At 39.0% G+C, this 21,847-nt stretch overlaps 2 protein-coding genes across 2 annotated transcripts in view; both read left to right on the plus strand.

Moving 5' to 3' along the window:
* Positions 1-1,339: 1,339 nt before the first annotated feature.
* Positions 1,340-7,992, plus strand: LOC124642800 (vitellogenin-like). Its single transcript, XM_047181456.1, has 7 exons — positions 1,340-1,420; positions 1,762-3,940; positions 4,029-4,239; positions 4,450-5,422; positions 5,531-6,406; positions 6,524-6,710; positions 6,840-7,992. Exons 1-7 carry the CDS (start codon positions 1,390-1,392, stop codon positions 7,651-7,653), a joined length of 5,271 nt encoding a protein of 1,756 aa, XP_047037412.1. The 5' UTR covers positions 1,340-1,389; the 3' UTR covers positions 7,654-7,992.
* A 494-nt stretch (positions 7,993-8,486) lies between these two features.
* LOC124642805 (trehalase-like) overlaps positions 8,487-21,847 on the plus strand; it is a 71,381-nt gene continuing 58,020 nt past the window's right edge. The window contains exon 1 of the mRNA XM_047181466.1: positions 8,487-8,678. The gene's annotated coding sequence lies outside the window, so the exon portion shown is untranslated. The remainder of the gene's footprint in view (positions 8,679-21,847) is intronic.

Below are 21,847 nucleotides of genomic sequence, written 5' to 3' on the forward strand. Positions count from 1 at the left end.
ATACAATTGGTAACATTTGTTTTAGCAGGGAAGAGTCAGTTAAAATATTCGATCTAGGTACTTACTTCTGCCCTCTGTGGTGTAGTTTTAAAGACATACTTTGTATAGTGTTCTGACTCTCACTCATTTCAGAATGGTCTTGTTAAATAAACCATGGTATTGCTGTCCTGAAAATAAAATAAGAAATTGAATTACTGGTACAATATATTGCTAAAGTAATCCTAAGATTGAAAATCATGTACGACATCAGTCGGTCTTTGACATTCTAAGTCGAATTTGATCTCCATAAATTAGGGATGAAATAAAAAAGAAATATCTAGAATTCTTCATTGTACTCGAATAAGACAAAGAAATGTCTGGTATTCATAGGATCCCGAAAATTATTCAAAGCCGCCCCTTAACGAGCTTCTGGAGTTGAAAAGAACATACACAAGATGTTGACCAGTCCATATTAGCTAAAAAACAAGTTAAAGCATTTAAAGAAAATGCAGTTTTCATATTGACAAGAAAACACATTTCTATGTATTTAAGTTCATTCAGTACAGAAACTACCCGTGTTGCAGTTCATTCCCCTTTTAAAGAGATTAGCAACATTGTATTATATTAACTGATTCACTTTCAAAACTTTCCTGTTTACATAGATTTAGAATAAATAGTAAGGGAAAATATGCATAAGTGTGTTTGTTACATGATGTTGAAAACTCTGTCAATGGTTTACTTGAATGTGACCAATATTTTGGGATCATAACATGATCTTAAGCACAGTTAACAGTGGCTAAACTAAGTAGGATTCGTATCTCATGTCATCGTCATCTGAGTTCTGATCTTTCTATAGGCAAGAACTCTCATATACAGAAGATTAATAAATGAGCAATGATCACAATGCTTATAAGGATTTTCAAGCTTTCATCTGTCGTTTAGTTGGAGATGAAGAGCTTGCGCGATCGATCTGTATGAATGACTATCACGATAATCATCTCAAGTTAAACTGTGTTTTGGAAAGCACGTTTTAGTGGGCTCACCTTCGCTCGTATTGCAGAAACGAAAGAAACAAATGAAATATTTTCACTATGAAAAACATTTGTCGATGCGCCTCAGTGTTGTAGCCGCAACCAATGGTTAAGACCATTCGTTCTCAGCTGATATTTACTTCTACAAAAAACCAAAACCACATACAAGTACTAGTCAAACTTAGACAGATAACCATATAGATATCAAATCAATCAGTTTTCAACGAATCGATCAACATTGTAGCTATCAATAAGTTCAGGGGTCGGTCCTAAACCTTGTCCACGTGTAATAAAGTAGTATATAAGGTTAGGAAAATCTCTCAAACACCAGAAGTACTCTTCTCTAAGATCTAGTACCAGCACTACTGAAGACTAAGAGATGAAGTTGTTGGTATTGGCGGCGTTTATCGGTGAGTTTCAGTTTCTTTCATGAATGTTAAGTGCAGTGTTCAGTTGTGGTTTAAAGTAATTGTAATTTGAGGTTTAAATGTAGTGAAAAGTGTATTTAAACTTAGAATAAGTAAATTGTTGTTTCTATCTAATATAGCTAGCGAAATGCAGGTCTTCGAAAAATCTTCGGTAAATATTCGTTCAATCGTTTTTGGCTGCAAACTTGTACCAATTTTTTACTTAATGTTTTCCTAAAACGCGTTATCCTTGTAACTTAAGGGGGCTGACTTGGAGCAGCAGCACTAAAACCGATTAATAAAGATGATTTTTTATCGTAACTTATTATGTATCTTTTTTGCAGCCGTCGTTTCCTCCGGGAAACTAAGCGAGCAGCAGCAGGACAACCAATGGCCGTGGCAATCTGGCAAACTTTACCGCTATGAGGTGAACTCGCACACCCTGGCGCGCCTGCATGAGGGCGCCAGCTCCGGCAACGCTTTCAAGGCCCAGTTCATCGTGCGCGTCAAGTACCCAGGCCGCCTCCTGGCCAAGTTGGAGAACCCAGTCCATGCTCAGTTCAACCAACAGCTGCCCAACAACATGGCCGTACCTTCCGACCTTAAGTACGAAACCGTACAAAACCTGGACAAGCCTTTCGAGATTTCCGTCGAAGGTGGTCGCGTGGTTGCCCTAAGTCTGCCCTCTGCATTCTTACTTTCTCACGAGAACTTGCTCAAGGGTCTGCTCAGCACACTCCAAGTAGACCTTTCTGTTTACCACCATGTGCACAACCACCAGGATAGCTACGACAAGGAACGCCAGCAGGGTCTCTTCAAAAAGATGGAGACTGATGTTACAGGCGACTGTGAGACTTTGTACACCGTCTCCCCTGTAGCCGCAGAATGGCGACGAGAACTTCCGCGTTTCGCGAATGAAGAGGACCCCATGGAAATCACCAAGAGCAAGAACTACGGTCACTGCCACCACCGTGTTGCTTACCACTTCGGAGTACCTGAAGGTGCTGAATGGACTGGAACTGCTCACCGTAGTGAAGAGAAACAGTTCATTTCGCAGTCCACCGTCTCTCGTATCCTTGCCGGTAAACAGGGTCCAATCTACAAGGCCGAAACCACCAGCACTGTGAGCGTACACCCCCACTTATATGGAAAGCAGAAGGCGCAGGTACACAGCTACGTCCAGTTGATCTTAGTCTCAGTTGAACAGGACAATGGAGTTGAATGGCAAAAACCAGAGGGAACCCGTCAAATCAAGACCCTTTTGTACGCCATGACCACCAAACAAATGGCTATCCACGACCAGTCCTCTTCACAGGAGTCTTCTGAATCCCACGAACACATTCATGTCGAAGTTGAACAACCGAAAAGCAGAGCTCGTCGCTCTTCTGACCGTCAACAGAGCGAGTTCAACAAGGACTGGAGGTCTTCGAGTTCCAGCGACTCTTCATCAGCTTACATCAACGACGATCTTCCCAGGATCAACGAACCAGCGTACGCCGCTCTCTACATGAGTGCTCAATCGCGCGGAGATAAGAAACAGAACACGATGAATGCACAGAAACTGCTCCAGGATATCGCTCAGCAGCTGCAGAACCCTAACAACATGCCGAAAGCTGATTTCCTGTCCAAGTTTAACATTCTCGTCCGCATTATTGCTTCCATGAGCAGCGATCAGCTTGCCCAAACCAGCCGCGGTATTGAAGTCGGTAGGACCTCAAACAACAATGTCAAGGTTGACATGTGGATGATATTCCGTGACGCTGTTGTGCAAGCCGGCACCCCCCCAGCCTTCCTTCAAATCAAGACATGGATCCTGAACAAGAAACTCCAGAATGAGGAAGCCGCTCAGGTGATTTCTACTTTGGCAAGAACTCTGCGTTACCCCACCAAGGAAATTATGATTCAGTTCTTCGAGCTGGCCATGAACCCAGTGGTCCAAGAGCAAGAGCGTCTTAACACCAGTGCTTTAATCGCTGCGACGAAGTTCATTTACATGGGTCAAGTTAACAACGAAACCGCTCACTACTACTACCCCTCTCACATGTACGGCCGTCTCGCCCGCAGAAACGACAGATTCGTCCTGGACGATATCCTTCCCCGTCTCTCCGAGAAATTGCAACAAGCCATTGAAAAGCAAGAGTGGAGCAGGGCTCAGGTTTACATCAAGGCAATCGGCAACTTAGGACACCGTGAGATCTTACAAGTATTTTCACCTTACTTGGAGGGCCGTATCCAGGTCCCAACATACCTGCGTGTGCAAATGGTTGTTCAACTGCGTTCCCTGGCTCACCAGAAGGATAAGTACGTGCGCGCTGTGCTCTACAGCATCTTGAGGAACACTGCTGAGCCTTACGAAGTGCGAGTGGCTGCTATCCTTAACATATTCATGGCCCACCCGACCGCCGAGATGATGCAAGTAATGGCTCAGATGACTAACGAAGACCCCAGCGTTCAAGTGCGTGCTGCACTCAAGAGTGGTATCGTGTCCGCTGCTGACCTGAAAGATCCTCATTTCTGGCATCTGTAAGTGTTTTACATATCACTAGAAGTTAAGGTTTGATTAGTTTAATTGTAGTGATATAGAAGAACTAATTTCATGATTTATTCTCAGGTCAAGAACTGCGCAAGCTGTAAGGCATATTGTAACCAAGGAGAACCTTGGCACACGCTACTCCAACAAATTCTTCGAAGACAACTACGTTAATGAGGATGAACAGGGATCATTCAGGGCTGTTTCTTACATCGGTGGTGACAGCAAGGCTATGCCCAAGTACCAGACTTACTCCTGGAGGGACCAAATTAGCGGATGGGGCTTTGATACCGTAAGATATTTCAATTATTATAAAACATATCACTTTTTATTTTTATAGACTAAAATAACACTTGGTGTATAAACATGTACCTTTCTTTAGTAATATGTAGACAATTACAGACGAAGACAAAAAACCTTGGTTGATCACGCATAGAGTAATATCAAGAACGGAGGATTATGAAGATGTATTAATAAATCAATTGAACTTTTTTATTTACAGATTGGTGCTTCATTCTCCGACGCCCAAGAAATTGTTGATTTCCTTAAGCAGATGATGTACGAGCCTCTTGTATCTAACGCCAACCACAAATACACCGCCCAGAAGATTTCTGAAATGCTGAAAATCAAGCGTAACGCTCAGAGCCCTCTGGAGGGTGCTTTCTTCTTCAATATTGCTAACCAGGAACGTTTCTTTAGCTTTGATGAGAGTGATCTTATCAGACTGGTGCAAGACGTCATGGAGTACATGAAAGAATTAGAGCAAGGTGTAGACAAGCACTACACTAAGGTATTCAACGCACACCAAGTGTCTGTCATGTTCCCCGTTGCCTCCGGTATGCCATTCATCTACAAATACAAGGAACCTATCGTCATCCACATCCAGAGCAAGGCCAAGGGCAAGATGGACCGTGACCCCCAGACCCGCAAATATTTAACATCTACCATGGACAAGGAACTCCAAATCACGATTGCCAGAAACATCGATGGAAATGTTGGTTTCATGGACACTCTTAGCAACCAGCTTGCCAGTGCTGGAGTGGTCAGGAAATACCAAGTGAACGTGCCCGTTAAGATGAGCATCCAAATGAACGCTGGAGTAATGAAGATGAAGGTTGAACCCCTGCGCCCTGACCAAGATTACATGATCGCTCATTTCAGCGTTTGGCCGTACACTGCCATCCAGAAGAAGGATACCTTGGTGCCCTACTCTCAAGACCCGACCACTAAAATTGTAGAACGTCTTAGGAAAGTCTCATCCACTGACATGAAGTTCGGCCAGCAAATCGGCACTATTTTCCAACTGCAAGGATACTCCTACTCAGCTGACTACAGGAATGCCGGCAATCTGCTGCAGACCCTATACAAAATGGACGACTTACTGGCTGTAAGAGACATCGCTTTGACCCACTACAACTTGAGATATCTTGGCAAACAATCGCAGAACAAGGTTCTCACTTTAACTGCTGCTTATGGTACGTAGTACGATTATATTAAAAGCTTATTAAAAATCGAACGTGTTAATGCACCCAATATTGTATGAAAAATATTTATAATTAATTTTATATCTTATTATTTTACAGACCAACTCTTCAACCAGAAGCAGAGTGGTGAATTAGGACAGGCCGACAAGAGGAAGGACGTGACGCCTAACAGCGAAGCCCGCCGCGAGGAGATGCTTAAACGTGTATCTGCCGGAATCAACAATGCTAGAGCTCAAGTGGTAGACTTCAGCGCAACCTTCGAGGGCCCCCAGAAACAGGAGTACGTCCTGACCGCTGCCATTGCCAAGAGCCCCGTCGACCTTAAAATCCAGTCTGCTGTGTTCGCTGGAAGAAACTCAGTTCAACAGGGTAACGAACAGATCAACGCTGTCGTCAAGGTTACCAAACCTGAAATATCTGCATTGAACTTCTTGGAAGCTCTGAAGAAGGATGTCAAGATGACTTATGAAGCTGACATTAAGTACGGTCAGGATGGAAACATCCACATTCAGGGTAACACTGAGCGCACCAAGAAATACACTGAACTGCTTCAGAAGCATCCCTTGGCTAAGCTGGTACAGGAACAAATCGCCAACGGCAACCAATACCAGCTTGCTTCCCACAAGATGCTGATCAAGGCCTATGCCCCTGACAGCGTTAAAGCTTCAGTAACCTACAAGAACGTGAGCCCAATGTTCATGAACTGGACTTCCCAAGCATACAACATCCTTAAGCAACTGAGCTGGAATGCTGATGTGAACCCAATGAAGAGAGTCGCTGACGGAAAGCTGCAGTTTGATGTACAGACTTCCTACGTGGACCAGACCCTTCGTTTTGAAATGACCTCCCCCTCCGGTATTCTTCGTTTCGACAATGTGGTCATTCCTAAGTTCACTCCCTACATGGTGTCTCTGTACTACCCCTTCAGTATGACTGAACGTTTCGCCAACTACTACTCCAGCTACCAATACCAGCGTAAGTACTGATTGTAATCAAACATTTATCAGTTTACATGCCGCTTGTTTGTAAATATGTAAATAGACTTGTGTATTGGAGACAAAAAAAAAATAACAATAATCCTTTCTTGAACAGCTTTCTGCTCCATTGACGGCAGCCAAGTGAGGACTTTCAGCAACCGTTCCTACGACTACGAGCTGTCTAAGTCTTGGCATGTAGTTATGCGCGAGGAGTACAACAAGATCCGTGGCAAGTGGGACGACCTCGTCATCCTCGCAAGGAGACCCAGCCAGCAGCAGCAGGAGATCTACATCTCATACAAGTGAGTATTACCTTCGTAAAATCTAAGTACTTTTTAAATAATCACTACCCAGAACCATGATCGAAGCGAAAGCAGTACATGACTGAATGACACTGAATATCAGATACTAACGTATATTTATTTTTCTAGAACCGAAACTGGCAAGGATCTTGAAATTGAAATTCAACCGGCTCAGTCTGCTCAAGCTAAAGTGCAGGTGAAGAGCAACAGCAAGAAGATCTCCGAGGGAGACCTGACCATCTACTGGGATGACGTTGCAGAGGTTCCCCTTCTGCAGTACTTCACCACTCCTAATGGCGTGCTGATGCTCAGCATCCGCGATGGCCGCCTCCGCGCTATGTACGATGGACAGCGATTGGTACTCACGACCCAGGACTACCGCACGACCACCAGAGGTATCTGCGGCCAGAACAGCGGTGAGCCCCGTGAGGACTACGAAACCCCCAACGGTCTGGTTGACCTGCCCGAGCACTACGGAGCCTCTTACTCCCTCGATGTTGAAGACAGCGACCCTAAAACCCAAGGACTGAAGAAGGAAGCTCAACAGAAGGCCTACCAGTCTACTCCTAAATACACCGCGATCCTCCGCTCCGACGAGCAGTGGCTGCAGGCAATCAGACAAAGGGACGAGGAATGGAGCACACCCAACGTGTACAGGACTAGGAGTTACTTGAAGAAGCGTGGTCAGTGCCAGCTGGTGCAGCAAGTTCAGTACCATGAGAACCATGGTGAGATCTGCATCACCACCACCCCCTTACCTTCCTGCCAGTCCCACTGCCACGGAGAAGGTTACAAGGTCCAAGCTGCGCAGGTGATCTGCCAGTCTAAGGCTGACCAGCAGTTCAGGACTTACAGAAACCAGATCCAACAGGGACAGAACCCTCAGGTCTCTGGTGTTCCGAAAGTAGAACAGTACAGGGTGCCCACATCCTGCAAGGCTTAAAAATCTTACCACCTATCTTCCTTATTAGTAACTTACCTACCTTATCCAAACCGACCGAAAATACGGCCTGAAAATGGACTTCGATTATATATTGTTACATAATTATGGTATATATTTATTTCATATTTTTATATAACTTTTGGCTGTATTATATTTATATATTCGAAATTCATTGTCGTATTAATAATATGTATGTTAAATAGTTTATGTATTGACGCTATTTTGTATTATTATGTAAGTAGAATAGATTGTAAAGAGCAAATGATAAAAAACTTAAAAAAAAAATGAAATGAAAATACTATGTATTTCTAAGACGAATTAATAAAAAAAGTAAATGAATTAACTCGTTTCAATTGACTACTAGCGCCATCTTTGAAGTAAAACTTGAAAACTTAGGCAAAAACTTTGCATGGGTGTTTAGTTCAAACTCATATTGGTCAATAGATGTCACTACAAGTAGAAGTCTGATCGTCTATAAATAATAATAATTTATTTATCGATGAAAGTTGGAAATGAAATACTTTAGGAATGTATAATTGGTGATTAGAGTATGACACTACAAGGAAATCACTAGCTTCTCTCTTCTCTTTAAAAAGAAGTTCAGTTTAGTTTGTTAACATTTATTTACGACACAGATATTCACAGTGCTAAATAGCCCATTAATGTACTCAAAATCTAGTCAGCATTGTACTTACCAGTTCATTTCTTATACAAATTAAAACAAAACAAATTAAAAAACGAAAACAGCGCCATCGCACCCACACAAACACGATGCCTGAATCCCAGCTGATTGTCAAAAGTCAATGTCACGGAACGTTTCGTGGTTATAAATCTTGCTTATTACAATTTTCCACAGTATTACAGCTTTTAGTATTAATTTTTGTGTATACGAAAGATAATATATCTTCAAAAAACAATAACTTTGTAATCTAAACCTTTAACAGATTGTGTTTTGTTTAGAATTGTGTGACTGTGTGTGTATTTCGATTTGTTTTTCGAACAGCTTCCTGGGCATCTCGTTGCTTGTAAGTAGCCAGTATTTTAAGAAAATAAACCTCTTTAGTATTTTTTTATTTATTTGTAAAGGAGTATAGATAACGGAAATACAATTTAGATTTTATGTAATCAATTACTTGCGTATTATAAACTTTATAATAAAAGAAATAAACTCGGTACTTACTTGTTCTGATGAATGACCGGTTCCATATCTTGGTTTCGATCGACATTTCCGGTATAAAAAAAAGAAAAAAAGAACTATGTTAGAACATGAGCATAACATCATTGAATTTACCACAGGTTGGAGGATATTCTTCCTATTTCCAGGGAGAAACCGATTAAATTAAACCCCTTTTAATATTATTACAAAATAGCTCACAATAACATGTGACTTGGAAATGGGTATGGAATTAACAAGTGACTTGGAAAAACAAGAAAATAAGCAGCAACAGTTCTGTTGTGGGCTTAACTTCCTTCCATGTTGATTGGGTAACCAGATCCAATAGACCCCAGACTATATCTTAATTATATGCTGTGGCTAAGAAAAGCTTATACTTCTGTGCGGGGCATAACTTAAATATTTTTTTGTAGGAGGCTATGAATTTATATTTCAGCAGTGTTTTGAAAAATAGTTCTCTCTTTGAAAATTAAATTTAAAAAATCATCCATCCTCTGAGCCTTTTCCCAACTATGTTGGGGTCGGCTTCCAGTCTAACCGGATTCAGCTGAGTACCAGTGCTTTACAAGAAGCGACTGCCTATCTGACCTCCTCAACCCAGTTACCCGGGCAACCCGATACTCCTTGGTTAGACTGGTGTCAGAGTTACTGGCTTCTGACGAACCGTAACGACTGCCAAGGATGTTCAATGACAGCCGGGACCTATTGTTTAACGTGCCATCCGAAACACAGTCATTGGTGTCTAAGATATACTTAGAAAGTACATACAAACTTAGAAAAGTTGCATTGGTACTTGCCTGACCTGGAATCGAACCCGCGCCCTCATACTTGAGAGGTTGGTTCTTTGCCCACTAGGCCACCACAACTTTTTTTTTTTTTTTTTTTTAATTTAAAAAATATATAAGCTAAATATATAAATAATGAATTGTTGATAAACCAAGTTAAATAATTATGAATTTCAAAATGTTAGTAGCATGAATCGGTGTTCACAAGCGACCATCTTAAAATCGGTAAAGGACAATGCTATTCTTTATATGGAAGTTGGGCTCAAGTGTTGCCCACAGTAACTGCATAGTGTATTATGTTCCATAGGCTTATATTAGGTCCTAGACCAAAGCATTTCGAAATCTATCCCGGGAGTCCTGAGAAAAACTGGTTTGACTCTTATTCAATATTACATAAAATAAGCTTACGAACTCTTAACTGTTCCACTTTTATTACCTTAATTGAAATGAATATAAAAACTTATCGTGTACAAGACCTCGTATTTGTCAATGATATATTCATTGACAAATACAATATACTTTTTTTTAACCGACTTCCAAAAATTGAGGAGGTTCTTAATTCATTTGTACTCTTTTTACGTTTGTACGTGCATAACTCCGTTGTTTACCAACCAATTTCAACAATTATTTTATTGTTTGAAAGGGCTTACTTCCTCAATGGTTCCTTTGTCATCCGGCCCAGGGTCTGGTGATGGAATCTCTAAAAAAATCGGGAGTGACTCTCGAAAATTTTAGACACATATCGAGTAAAACCTTGTCATTCGGGTATATGTCTCAGACACCACAAAACTGTAAAGGTTAAGATCTGACCTGACAATGGAGACGACAGAGAGACGAGGGAACTCCTCAACGGTATCTACTAACTACCTCATGTTCGAGCTTATTTTATTCGTCTTGATAAGATTTTTCTAGAAGATAGCTCATAGCGCAGGCGCCTTGTAGATTTAAACCGTAAATTCAAAAAAATATTCCGGTCATTGCCTTTTTTTCAGAAAATCATTGTCAGTTCTTTTTAGAATCCAACGCTTTTAGAATTTATTTGAAAATCACAGTAAAAAAAAATAACCCATTCCAACATTTTCCAGTACTGGATCCTGACAGCGAGATCGTGAGCATTGAGATTGACAATATACATATGAGTAAGACTTATTTGGCAGAAAAGTCTTATCAGATTAATTTCTCGGGACCCCTGGGACCGATTTCAAAAATATTTTTATTTCTTGTTAAGAGTGAATTAAAGAACCTTTTCCAACCACTCCCACTACTAGGCAAATGGCATAGGCTTTGTAAACAGACTGTTCAAGTGGAACATTTAAACCGGTTTTCCTCGGGACCCCTGGGACCGATTTCAAAAATATTTTTATTTCTTGTTAAGAGTGAATTAAAGAACCTATTCCAACCACTCCCACTACTGGGCAAATGGCATAGGCTTTGTAAACAGACTGTTCAAGTGGAACGTTTAAACCGGTTTTCCTCGGGACCCCTGGGACCGATTTTAAAAATATTTTAATTTCATGTTAAGAGTGAAATAAAGAACCTATTTTAATCACTCCCACTACTGGGCAAATGGCATAGGCTTTGTAAAGCGACTGTTCATGTGGAATATTAGAACCGGTTTTTCACCCGGACCCCAGGGACTGATTTCAAAAATATTTTAATTTCATGTTAAGAATGAAGTAAAGAACCTACTTTGACCACTCCCATTACTGGGCAAATGCCAAAGACTTTGTTAAGTGTCTATCTAAGGAGAACATTTGAACCGGTTTTTCTCGGGACCCCTGGGACCGATTTCAAAAATATTTTAATTTCGTGTTAAGAGTGAAGTAAAGAACCTACTCCAACCACTCCTACTACTGGGCAAATGGCTCAGGCCTTGTAAAGTGACTCTTCATGGAGAATATTTGAACCGGTTTTCCTCGGAACCCCAGGGAGCGATTTCAAAAATATTTGCATTACGTGTTCAGAGTGCACTAAGGAACTCCCTGGAACTACTCCCATTGCTGGGCAAACTATGAGCCCAGACCCTGGCATTGTCCTTTGCTTCCATTTTGTGAAAGGCACTGAAACATGGTACAAAGGTACTTTGAACTTATTTAGATAAAATCTAATCTAATATAATAAACAGAAACATTTTTTTGTTTGTACCTTAAAGGCTCCAAAACTCTTTCGCTGTTGAAAAACTACACTCTTCCCGAGTAACGTAGGCTATATTTTATCCCAGTACTACTACTGGGAACTACTGCCCAGTTCCCAGGGGACATGGTTGAAACTGCGGGAAATTGGCTAGTATTTAATAAATTATTTTTTTTTTACGATGGCAAAATTCATCAATGACCCCTCCCGCTGTCAATTGTTTACGTCGTCGCTGAAGATATCGCACGCTGACTGGCGACCACATTGGCGACTGAGTGAGAAAGGTGCCTTTTGCCGGGTACATTATAGTGGCAACCATGGCAACGTCGCCAAGCTGCCAGAGTAGCCAGAAGCCACGTAGGGAAATGTAGCTCGTGGCCACGCCTCTAATTTGGCGACGTTGCCAAACCGTCGCCAAGTGAGTTAGGTACCATACATTTCAATACTAACTGCTTGGATACGTAGCCGGCGACGTCGCCATTGGCGTCCTAATGAGGCAGGGCTCTTACTATGTAGTTTTCTATACTTGGGTGGTAAAGTCTAATTTTAATAAGTGTTATTTCTTGAATCACATGTTGTATTATGGACCTTAGACTGGACTCTGAATCATATAGTCAACAAGTGTTGTTTGTGCAGGTTAGGTTACTAATTATCGGAATTAGTTTGTTATCTACATCTTTACAATGTAAATGTTTTTGTTTAGACAATTTACTCTTCAATTTATTACACCCATATTCATACATACAAACACTAATAAATGTTTCTATCTTTCTTTTAAGAATTTTCTTGCTGGTTCTTGTTCAAAGTTATAAACAAGGTTCCAAAACCTTTTGCTGTGAATTAAGGAACTCTTGAAAAAAATATAGCTAGGTATAGTCAGCAACAAACTTCCCCACTGAAATCAAAATTACAAAATTTTTGAACATCAAATTCAAAGCTGTAATCAGCCACTTTTGTTTTTCTCAGTTGTCCAGGTTATTTTGTTCTGTAGCTGAGACAGTTATTTATATGGGAGATTTTAGTGAAGTTTTGTTGCTGACCATACGATTATAAAGTTAATAACTATCCCCATATTTATCCTCCAATAGTCTCTTGTTATTTGCAAGGTGAGGTAAGGTCCTGTATATCTATGTATGAGTAGGCATAGTTACACAAGTAATAGGAACCTTGCATGCCTGCTAGTTACACAAGCAGGAGCCAATAAAACTTTGCATTGCCCTGTTTAGTGATTACAGACATATTACATCGGGATATGGTACCTATATAACTAATTACCTACATAATCTTAATTACATTAGTTACCTACAAATATGCATAACATTTGTTGAATACCGACAGGATTTTCCTACACCACACCGCTGAATTTGCGTTTTCCTTAAACAATATTAGAATTCAGATTGTGGTGTAAATAACGTGTCTGGTTGCGTAATTCATGCGTCATGGCCGTGCCCCTTCGCGGCGCGCTCTTATTGGCCAGCGCACACGACCTCCATCACGTATGCGCTCGCGCAGCCGGAATGCAAGCGAACGAAATGAAACGTGACGACAGGCCCTTCTTTTGACACTTAACTTAAAGTTTATGGGAGCTGCAACTTTTAAATGGTAACCAGTTTTGAGTTGAAGGAGTAGCGCTTTGTTGATGATGAAATTATTGTATGCGATTTCTTGTGCCATAAAGAGCGTTAATATTATTATAGGAGTTTGAAATTTTCAGGGCAAGATTTACTACATCCATCTTGTTACATACCATCATCATCATCCTCCGAGCCTTTTTCCCAATCATGTTGGGGTCGGCTTCCAGTCTAACCGGATTCAGCTGAGTACCAGTGCTTTACAAGAAGCGACTGCCTATCTGACCTCCTCAACCCAGTTACCCGGGCAACCCGATACCCCTTGGTTAGACTGGTGTCAGACTTACTGGCTTCTGACTACCCGTAACGACTGCCAAGGATGTTCAATGACAGCCGGGACCTACAGTTTACATCTTGTTACATACCAACTTCAATTTTTTTATTTTCCTCAAACATGTGTGTGTTTTTTCATCAGAGTCGTCAAAAACTTGCTGTATCACTATTATCCAAGATTGCATATCAATTTCGCAACGACAAAAAATTACATTACCTAATTATCTTCATGTACAATCAAGAAATTATCAAGTTTCATAGGTATATCTGTATTCGCTTAGATGCGAAGATAAATCCTCACGTGCTCTCCGTGATATCAAATAACATTAAGATAATGAAGAACTTATGTAAGTTCTCATTAGATTCATCATGTGTAGTTATGAACGCGAAATATTTAATGAGGTTCTGGTATTTGTACTAAACAATTCTAATCTTTAGTGGTTTCATAACTTACCATTCGGCTTTCATTATCATAGTCTTGAAATGTCTTTTTCTGATTGTCTTTCCTCACTGGCTTCCTTTTTGGTCCGGTTGTAACTGGTAAATAGTGGACTCCATTACGAAATAGAATTTTTGATCATAATATGTCAGGAATCTGTCAATAGAAGAAGAAACCATTGTTTCCAGCTGCTAACTCTGTAGCAGTCGTAACCAATCCTTGCCAAGGACACGTAAAATGTCTCTTGACACTATATGACTATAATCTTTTGGCCTGTGAATCTGCTGCCCTTACGATTCAAGTCTGTATTCTAATCATCATCATCATCTCAGCCATAGGACGTCCACTGCTGAACATAGGCCTCCCCTTAGATCTCCACAGATACCTGTTGGAGGCGACCTGCATCCAGCGTCTTCCGGCGACCCTTATAAGGTCTTCTGTCCACCTTGTTGGTGGAAGTCCTACGCTGCGCTTGCTAGTCCGTGGTCTCCACTCCAGCACTTTTCGGCCCCATCGGCCATCTGCTCTGCGAGCAATATGGCCTGCCCATTGCCACTTCAACTTGCTAATCCGGTGGGCTATATCGGTGACTTTCGTTCGTCTACAGATCTCCTCGTTTCGGATTCGATCAAGTAGAGAAACACCGAGCATAGCCCTCTCCATAGCTCGTTGAGCGCCTTGTATTCTAATACATCTTGGCAAAGGTTAAAACAAACTACATGTTTGATATCACGTAAGCTTAGGCATGAGCCAGACTTTCACCGTTGATGCCAAATATTTTTATAACAGGCTGCAGGCACATTGCACTCGTGGTTCGTATAAGCTCCAAACCGTGTTTCATAGTAAATTGTAATTAAGGAAAAATTCATTGTAAAAATATGTCTTCAAAACATTTATTTTGAATAACTAGGAAAGAAAAGAGAGACATAAAAATGCAATACGATGCAAAAATATATACCTAGGTACTATAAATAGAATAAATATAGACTGATAAATCGGTTCCTGCCGTCGTTTACGGTACATACTGCATCAGAAATTACCAATAAGACTACTATTATATATTTCTGAACTAAAGATTAATTATCACCATTTCTTCGTAGAGTCATAGAAGCTTAAAATATTCAAATCTTGGCCATAGACATTTTTCAAAGAATTCTTTCAAATACCGGTCGTCTTTTTTTTGTCGGTAGCTTTATTTGTTAATAAAGTCCCGTACAGCCTACGTGACCGTCCGTAGGTAGCCCGTCCGTTGACTAACTGGTCTAAATATATAACTGTCTGACACGGGATTTCTCTAAATCGCTTTTTCTTAGTTTAGTTCTGAGTAATTGTAATTCTGATGAGGAATTGACAGTATGTCTAGAGAACTGTTTTAATTAGTGAGGAATTTATGTAGGGTACTGATTTACCTGGTTTGAATTGAAATTACTGAAGTTCACAGTTTATTATGATTGCAATAAATGATCAAGGGTGTTAGTAGCATAGTATTTCTAATAGTTGCAAAAATCCTTTGAAATATTATATTTAGCATTCCTGGGGTAGCCCTATGTTTATTTCTGAAATAAATTACACATCGTTAGGTTTAGGTTGACATTAAATCACTCAAAATTCTTTTTTGCGTTTGCGTTGTATTTTAACGTCCCAATTTGGACAAAGTCAATTATAAAACTGTTTGACAACGACAATCAATTCTTTGCACGTCACACATGACGTATATTTTGGTATGTTTAAATAATGTCAACATGCCCACCAAAACCTTTATCACTTGCCATTTACGGCTCTATAACAAAGCTGTAAGATTCTTTTTCACTTTTATTGGTTCTATTGGTATTCCTAACAGACATTGTTTTTGCTATATCAAGGCTATCATTTACGTTCTAGCCTGAATCAATTTATTCCATCTATCTTATTTCAAGCTAGACAGTTTGATCATCAATTTCAATTTGCATGTTATGTACTGTGATTTTATTTATTATCTCCATGTCTATTAAGAATTTTAAATGTGACTTTTAATGGTCTGTTTTTGTTTATACTCGTGTTTTGTGCTGTGTTGTTGTCTCGTCGTTCCTGAAGATTCTTATCCATTTTGCCTCTTCCTTGGGATCCACTATTTTTCATCAGTAGTTCCTTTACACTGTTTGCTATTGTTCTCTCATCCTCCTTCTATCTAAGACTTCTGCACCATCTTACATTTCAATAGTTCCTAGTCAAACATTCTCTACATTATAAAAGAGTATGTATGTATATTTGTATTTCCTAGTTCGCACATGATTACTTATTGACTGTTCGCATATTGATCTCATAAATATTGTTTTTATTTATTGTCACTCCTTACGCAGTTTGTCGTATTTCTAATACATCATCAATTATTGTTTCACGCCCACGGACTTCGAGTTCATATTGGAGTCAATTACTTTCATGTTTGTATACTGGTGAATCAGTATTTTCGTCGCCAATGTCTTTGATTGTTTGAAGGCCTTCAATCAGAACTTCAGTATCATTAAAATCTGTGTAATTGTTATTGATCATTTTTAAATTGATTGGTTTAAGTTAAACTGCTCTGACTCTTAAATAGGTAATGATTTTGGATTCTCATCTTCAGCCCCAAATAACTCAACCCTTGATCGATCTACCACATTCTCCATGTCTTACTCCTATTTTGTAAAGATCGTTTTTTAAATCACCACTGACATAAAAAATATCCTCTATGTTTACCCACATTTTTCCTTCAACGAAGAGCTCAAACTCATACATCATTATGTTTACGTTGAGACACCAACCTAGCGGAAAGTGCCGGTGTGTACTTCAGCGATCGATCTAACAACATGTGCAGTTTACGATATTAACAGCTCTTCATAGGTCTTCATGTCTGTGTTATTATTATGGCAGTTAGTAAACACTGCAGTCTTGTTGTCTTTGTGGAAAATTTGGATGATGTCTTTGCTGGTTTGGGTAAGCTATGGATTAGAAGTATGGACGAAGAAGACATGCTGTGCCGATGAAAAATAGAATTGGAATAAGAGGAAGAGATGATCACGGAAGGATATATAAAAGAGACTTTGTGAAACATTTCAACGAGTTATTCTAATACAGTTCCGTCATCAGGTGAATTTAAAATGTTGACAATGGGTTAACTACGTAGAGATGTAATCTGTTCCTAGAGCTTGTTGGCTGTGCTAACCTGCAGCCCACACGATAAGATTTCCACTCCATGCTCTTAATTTTAACTTCGTAAGTCCATTTTGTGCTCTTGTTTTTCACCAAGTCAAGGTCACATTTTTCGGTTACGGAATTGATTGGCTTAAGCACAACACACCCAAATTACTTGCCTACTTATGAACATGTTATGGTAATTCAATGACTGACCAGTGACATTTTAATGTTTGGTCGTATTTTAATTTTATTTTTGTTCTTGGCTTTTAGAGCCCGCGTGTATGTCTATTTCCTAGGTAAGAAATATAAAGCTAGAATAGCTACGTTTTAAGCTTGAGAATTAAATGTGATGTGGTTGAAATTAAAAACCCTTCGTAGGTTATCTAAACGTATGATGCATAGAAGATCGGAGGCTTTTTTGTTTAGTCAATATTTGAACTTATTTCTTGATTAAAATATACATTAAAAACGGTAGGTATACAGTATCCATAGAACAGTATATTTGTAACTTGTACATAAATTACGTAAATAGAATTCTTGCAATGTTGGCCCACTGTAACAAATATGCTGTCCTAATTATTTTGCTGACGTTACTTTTAATAATTAACCTTTCTCAAACATTGCGTCAATTGTTTTTGTTTTATTTTTGTCATAGTAATGAATTTTGTGAATGAAAAACACTTGAATGCAGTGGCATTATTTCGTAGGAAGAATCAGAATATTGCAAAAAAAAAAACAACTATCTTTACTCTAGAAAAATGTTAAGTGACTGGAAATACATATACCCAAACATATTTAATTGCCCTTTTAACCTTACATCTTTAGGACTATTTCCTCCAGTAAAATAAGATCCTCACATTCATCCGTATCTTCAAATAATATCATACATCCTACAATAATAAGATTCGGTTAAAATCCCAATAATTGCAATTAAAATAGGTACCTAAGAAATAAACGCATTAATTGCTAAATACCTAATAAGTCAGACACATAAGTTTGTCAGAAAATTACAATTTTCTACAGAATTTCACGTTCCATTTATCAATGCGGAATAAAACCAAGAAACTGATGATAAGGTGGATGTTAAAATTTCTTATATCTTAGCTGCTTCAAGTTATCTTGATGTTACTTAACACAGCAGAGTGGGACTTGATAATAATAAATATCACGTGTTCGTAGCACATACGGCTACATATCAAGCTATGCAAGCCAGTTTGTCTTGGACTCGCTTTATATGATCTTTCTACAAATTGAGAGGTCAGCTTATACTAGTATTGCATAGCTTGATGTATAGTGCACGTGTTTAATTAAGAAGGTGTAATAGCAGCATAATGAGATGATGTGTGGCGTAATGAAAATCGAATGGTAATGAGGATTGCCTTTGCAATACATGCACTTTATTGAGTAGGTGCTGTTTACCTGTGAACAAGTTATTCCGTCCCATCATTTGCGGAATTTTCATCTGAAGAGGAAGAAATATTTTTAAGAGCTTTTGGCCACAATTTTTTTCAATTTCCTTAATATCGTATTCATATCGTAGAAAAAGTCTAGCCGGCTGACAGCCTGTGACATACTGCAGTTAAGGGTCCCGAATCTGTACCTGAAAGGACCCAAGATTCTTTTGCTTCACTTCAACGGACCTATTCCATTATCTATTATTGGATCCATTGCCAACAGTTTTTTCTTATAACTATCATCCACAACCCCGAAGCCGACCCCAACATAGTTGGAAAAAGGCTCGGGAGATGATGATCATTCACAAAAGGCAAGTCCTTGAACAGATACTTTTGCAACATTCTACAAATCTACCCAACTCTGTTTTCTATCCCATTCTTCTAAGAAATCAGTTTCTCTGCATCTCTTTGTACATATAACCTTTTGGAGTAAATAGCAACGTCCTATTTGTATGTAATAGTATTGCAACTAGTTTGCACTTTGCAGTCTAGCTCACGAGGTCACTTACTTTCTAAAAGATATAGAACACGTTGTTCGTGGATTAGCGGATTTAACGCCATGGTTAATGTTGTTTATGCTTATTTGATGACTTCTGGATAAGTATTTAGATTAATGCTAGATAATTTTAGCCAGTCAGTCTGCATTTTAAGATGGGTGTGCTTTTGTTTAACATAGCATCTACCTAACAAGTTTGTTGTTGATCCATCGACCTAATAAGTTCTAAAAAGTTGATTGGTCCACAGTACCTGATACTCATTTAGTAGTTATCTGGGAGTGTCAGTACAGAACTAACATGAAATTTCGAATATAAGTAATTCTATATTAATAACTTTCAAACATCATCTTATGTATCTTTTCATGTCATTTGAATATTAGCAAGATAATATTATGAAGACAATATGAGGATGTAATATTTTCTAAGATAATGTCAAATTAAAATTCGCTAATAATAGAAGCTTGTCTTTTAGGTAATAAATACGTGTTTAAATACCAAGGCCTTAAGTTTGTTCCATAGCTAGATGATGTCATCTTAACACCAATTCAAATTACCGACAGCAATCACATGAATTATTTTATTTTTATTTTATTTTATTTTATTTGGGAAAACAAACAATTGTACATCAAATCTTTCAAATACAAAATTACTACAGTTAAAGTTTTATTATGTATTACTTAGCAAAAATACTAGCTTCGTCATAAGTATAAGCGAGCATGAAATAGCATATTTAAAACGATCTCTCTCTCTCTCTGTTAAAACGTAAGAAGAAACTTTAAGGAAAATGACTACAACATCTGAATGCATGACTATCCTCCTCCCCTTATCAGTATTTTTAATCATTGTGTACGTGGTATATTCTTCCGTACTTACCTGCTTGGCATAATCTCAAGTTATATTCTTGCCAGCCATATCCTCTTTCATAAAATGCATCCAACGTTACTTTAGTCGTCCTCTTTCGTTATACCATCATCATCTGCCTAGCCTTTTCCTAAAGCCAGATAAAAATATCATAACAAGCTTCATTTTCTATTTAGTTCTGTCTGCATTCCTTTGACTATGTCTACTATCTTACATAAGTTAAAACTCAGGTGTTGTTTACCATATAAATGTCATCATCAAGATTGAACCAACTCGATTCTGCGCGCCTGGGATCCACTAGATAGTCCTAAACAAACTTTGCAAGTAAATAAGGAAAAAAATCTCCAATGCTCAGTCCATAGATTATACACTGCTCAGTCGCTTCTGCCTATCTGTTATCGATTAACGTTAACTCTAAAACCATTAAAAAGACTTCATTCATATACCAATAATAGACTGATTCACGAGGAATTTTTAGGTGTATGTGGATTTCTTAAGTCCATTTAAGAAACGCCCTAACCATTTCTGGTGACGTTGATACCCTGACCGGTTATACCTGCCGCAATTTTATGCTGTTGAACCCGGTTTAAGAATCCTGTCTAAGACATGCATGGGATACGTTGGAAACCGGTCCTGGTGGATATTGTAGACTGTGTGTCGCCTGAAGATGAAGATTATATTACAACTTTTCTTTCTGAAGTTTTCTGACTTCAGTTTTTTGACGATAAATCATCAACGGCCTCCTGTCCTTTTCCTGTATTCGTCTTTGCTGTTGATAAAATATGACTTACCTTTTTAAATACTACTGTGATCTCATCGAATTATTTTGCACTTTTATTAGCACTTAGTCATTATGATTATGCGCATTTTCGCAATAATCTCTGATTGTGATATCAAAGAGAAAGTTTTAAAAAATTGCTGTGTATTTTGTTAAATTATTTAGTTTTGCCTACTTTTCTTTTTCTTTCGGTTATAATAACGATTTACCATTGTAATCGTCAGCAAAGTTATCATTATAAACAGTCCCCTCTGCCCTTCCAGTTTGAATATAACTTGTTTAAATATCAACGCAAAGAGATAACACTCAATAAACTATTCATAAATCGCTATCGCTTTTACTGTGGCTGTAGTTTTTCGATAAAATGCGTGCGCCGGGGCCGATGACGTCACGGAGGCGCGATCCGGCCAGCCAATCAGAAGCCGTCTTTTCGGAGGCTTGCCGAACTGTCATGGCTGCCGTTTGTTTGTGTGTGTGCTTGTGAATGTTGTGGTTGTAACCTGCTGTTGATAATGAGTTGTTTTGCAAAGAGCTGGTCTCTTTGCAGTTAATATCCTGTCGTTATCTTTGGTATTTGACAGTTTGAGGTAAAGGTTGCTTATAGAGAAGGGATTCGTTTTAGAAACCCACTTACCTGTTTGGGTAGTCTGTAGGTAAATCAGGAATATATGTATATTTTCTTACATAGAGTACCCACCTACATAAGATCTCCAAAACAAAATAAGAACTAACTTGATATACGACTTCCGAGATCCTTCAGCCTCTCATTTAAAGAAATCGTAACTTTGAGTCTTGAAACTCAAAGTCAACTCAAAGTGGATACAAAGACAAACATTTCTTTCAGTAAAATTCTTGGAAAATCTCAGAAAAAACGCCCGCAAATCTACAAACGCAGTACACATCGCGTGCAATTTCATCTCGCCACGTGTTTCTGCGTTGTAGGTCAGAGGTCATCCGCGTGCCTCGTTCAGGTTGCAACCACATGCAAGGCAGGAATCATTTCCTTCAATTAGTCT

Source organism: Helicoverpa zea, chromosome 25 (genome assembly GCF_022581195.2).
Source record: "Helicoverpa zea isolate HzStark_Cry1AcR chromosome 25, ilHelZeax1.1, whole genome shotgun sequence".
Taxonomy (NCBI): Eukaryota; Metazoa; Arthropoda; class Insecta; order Lepidoptera; family Noctuidae; genus Helicoverpa; species Helicoverpa zea.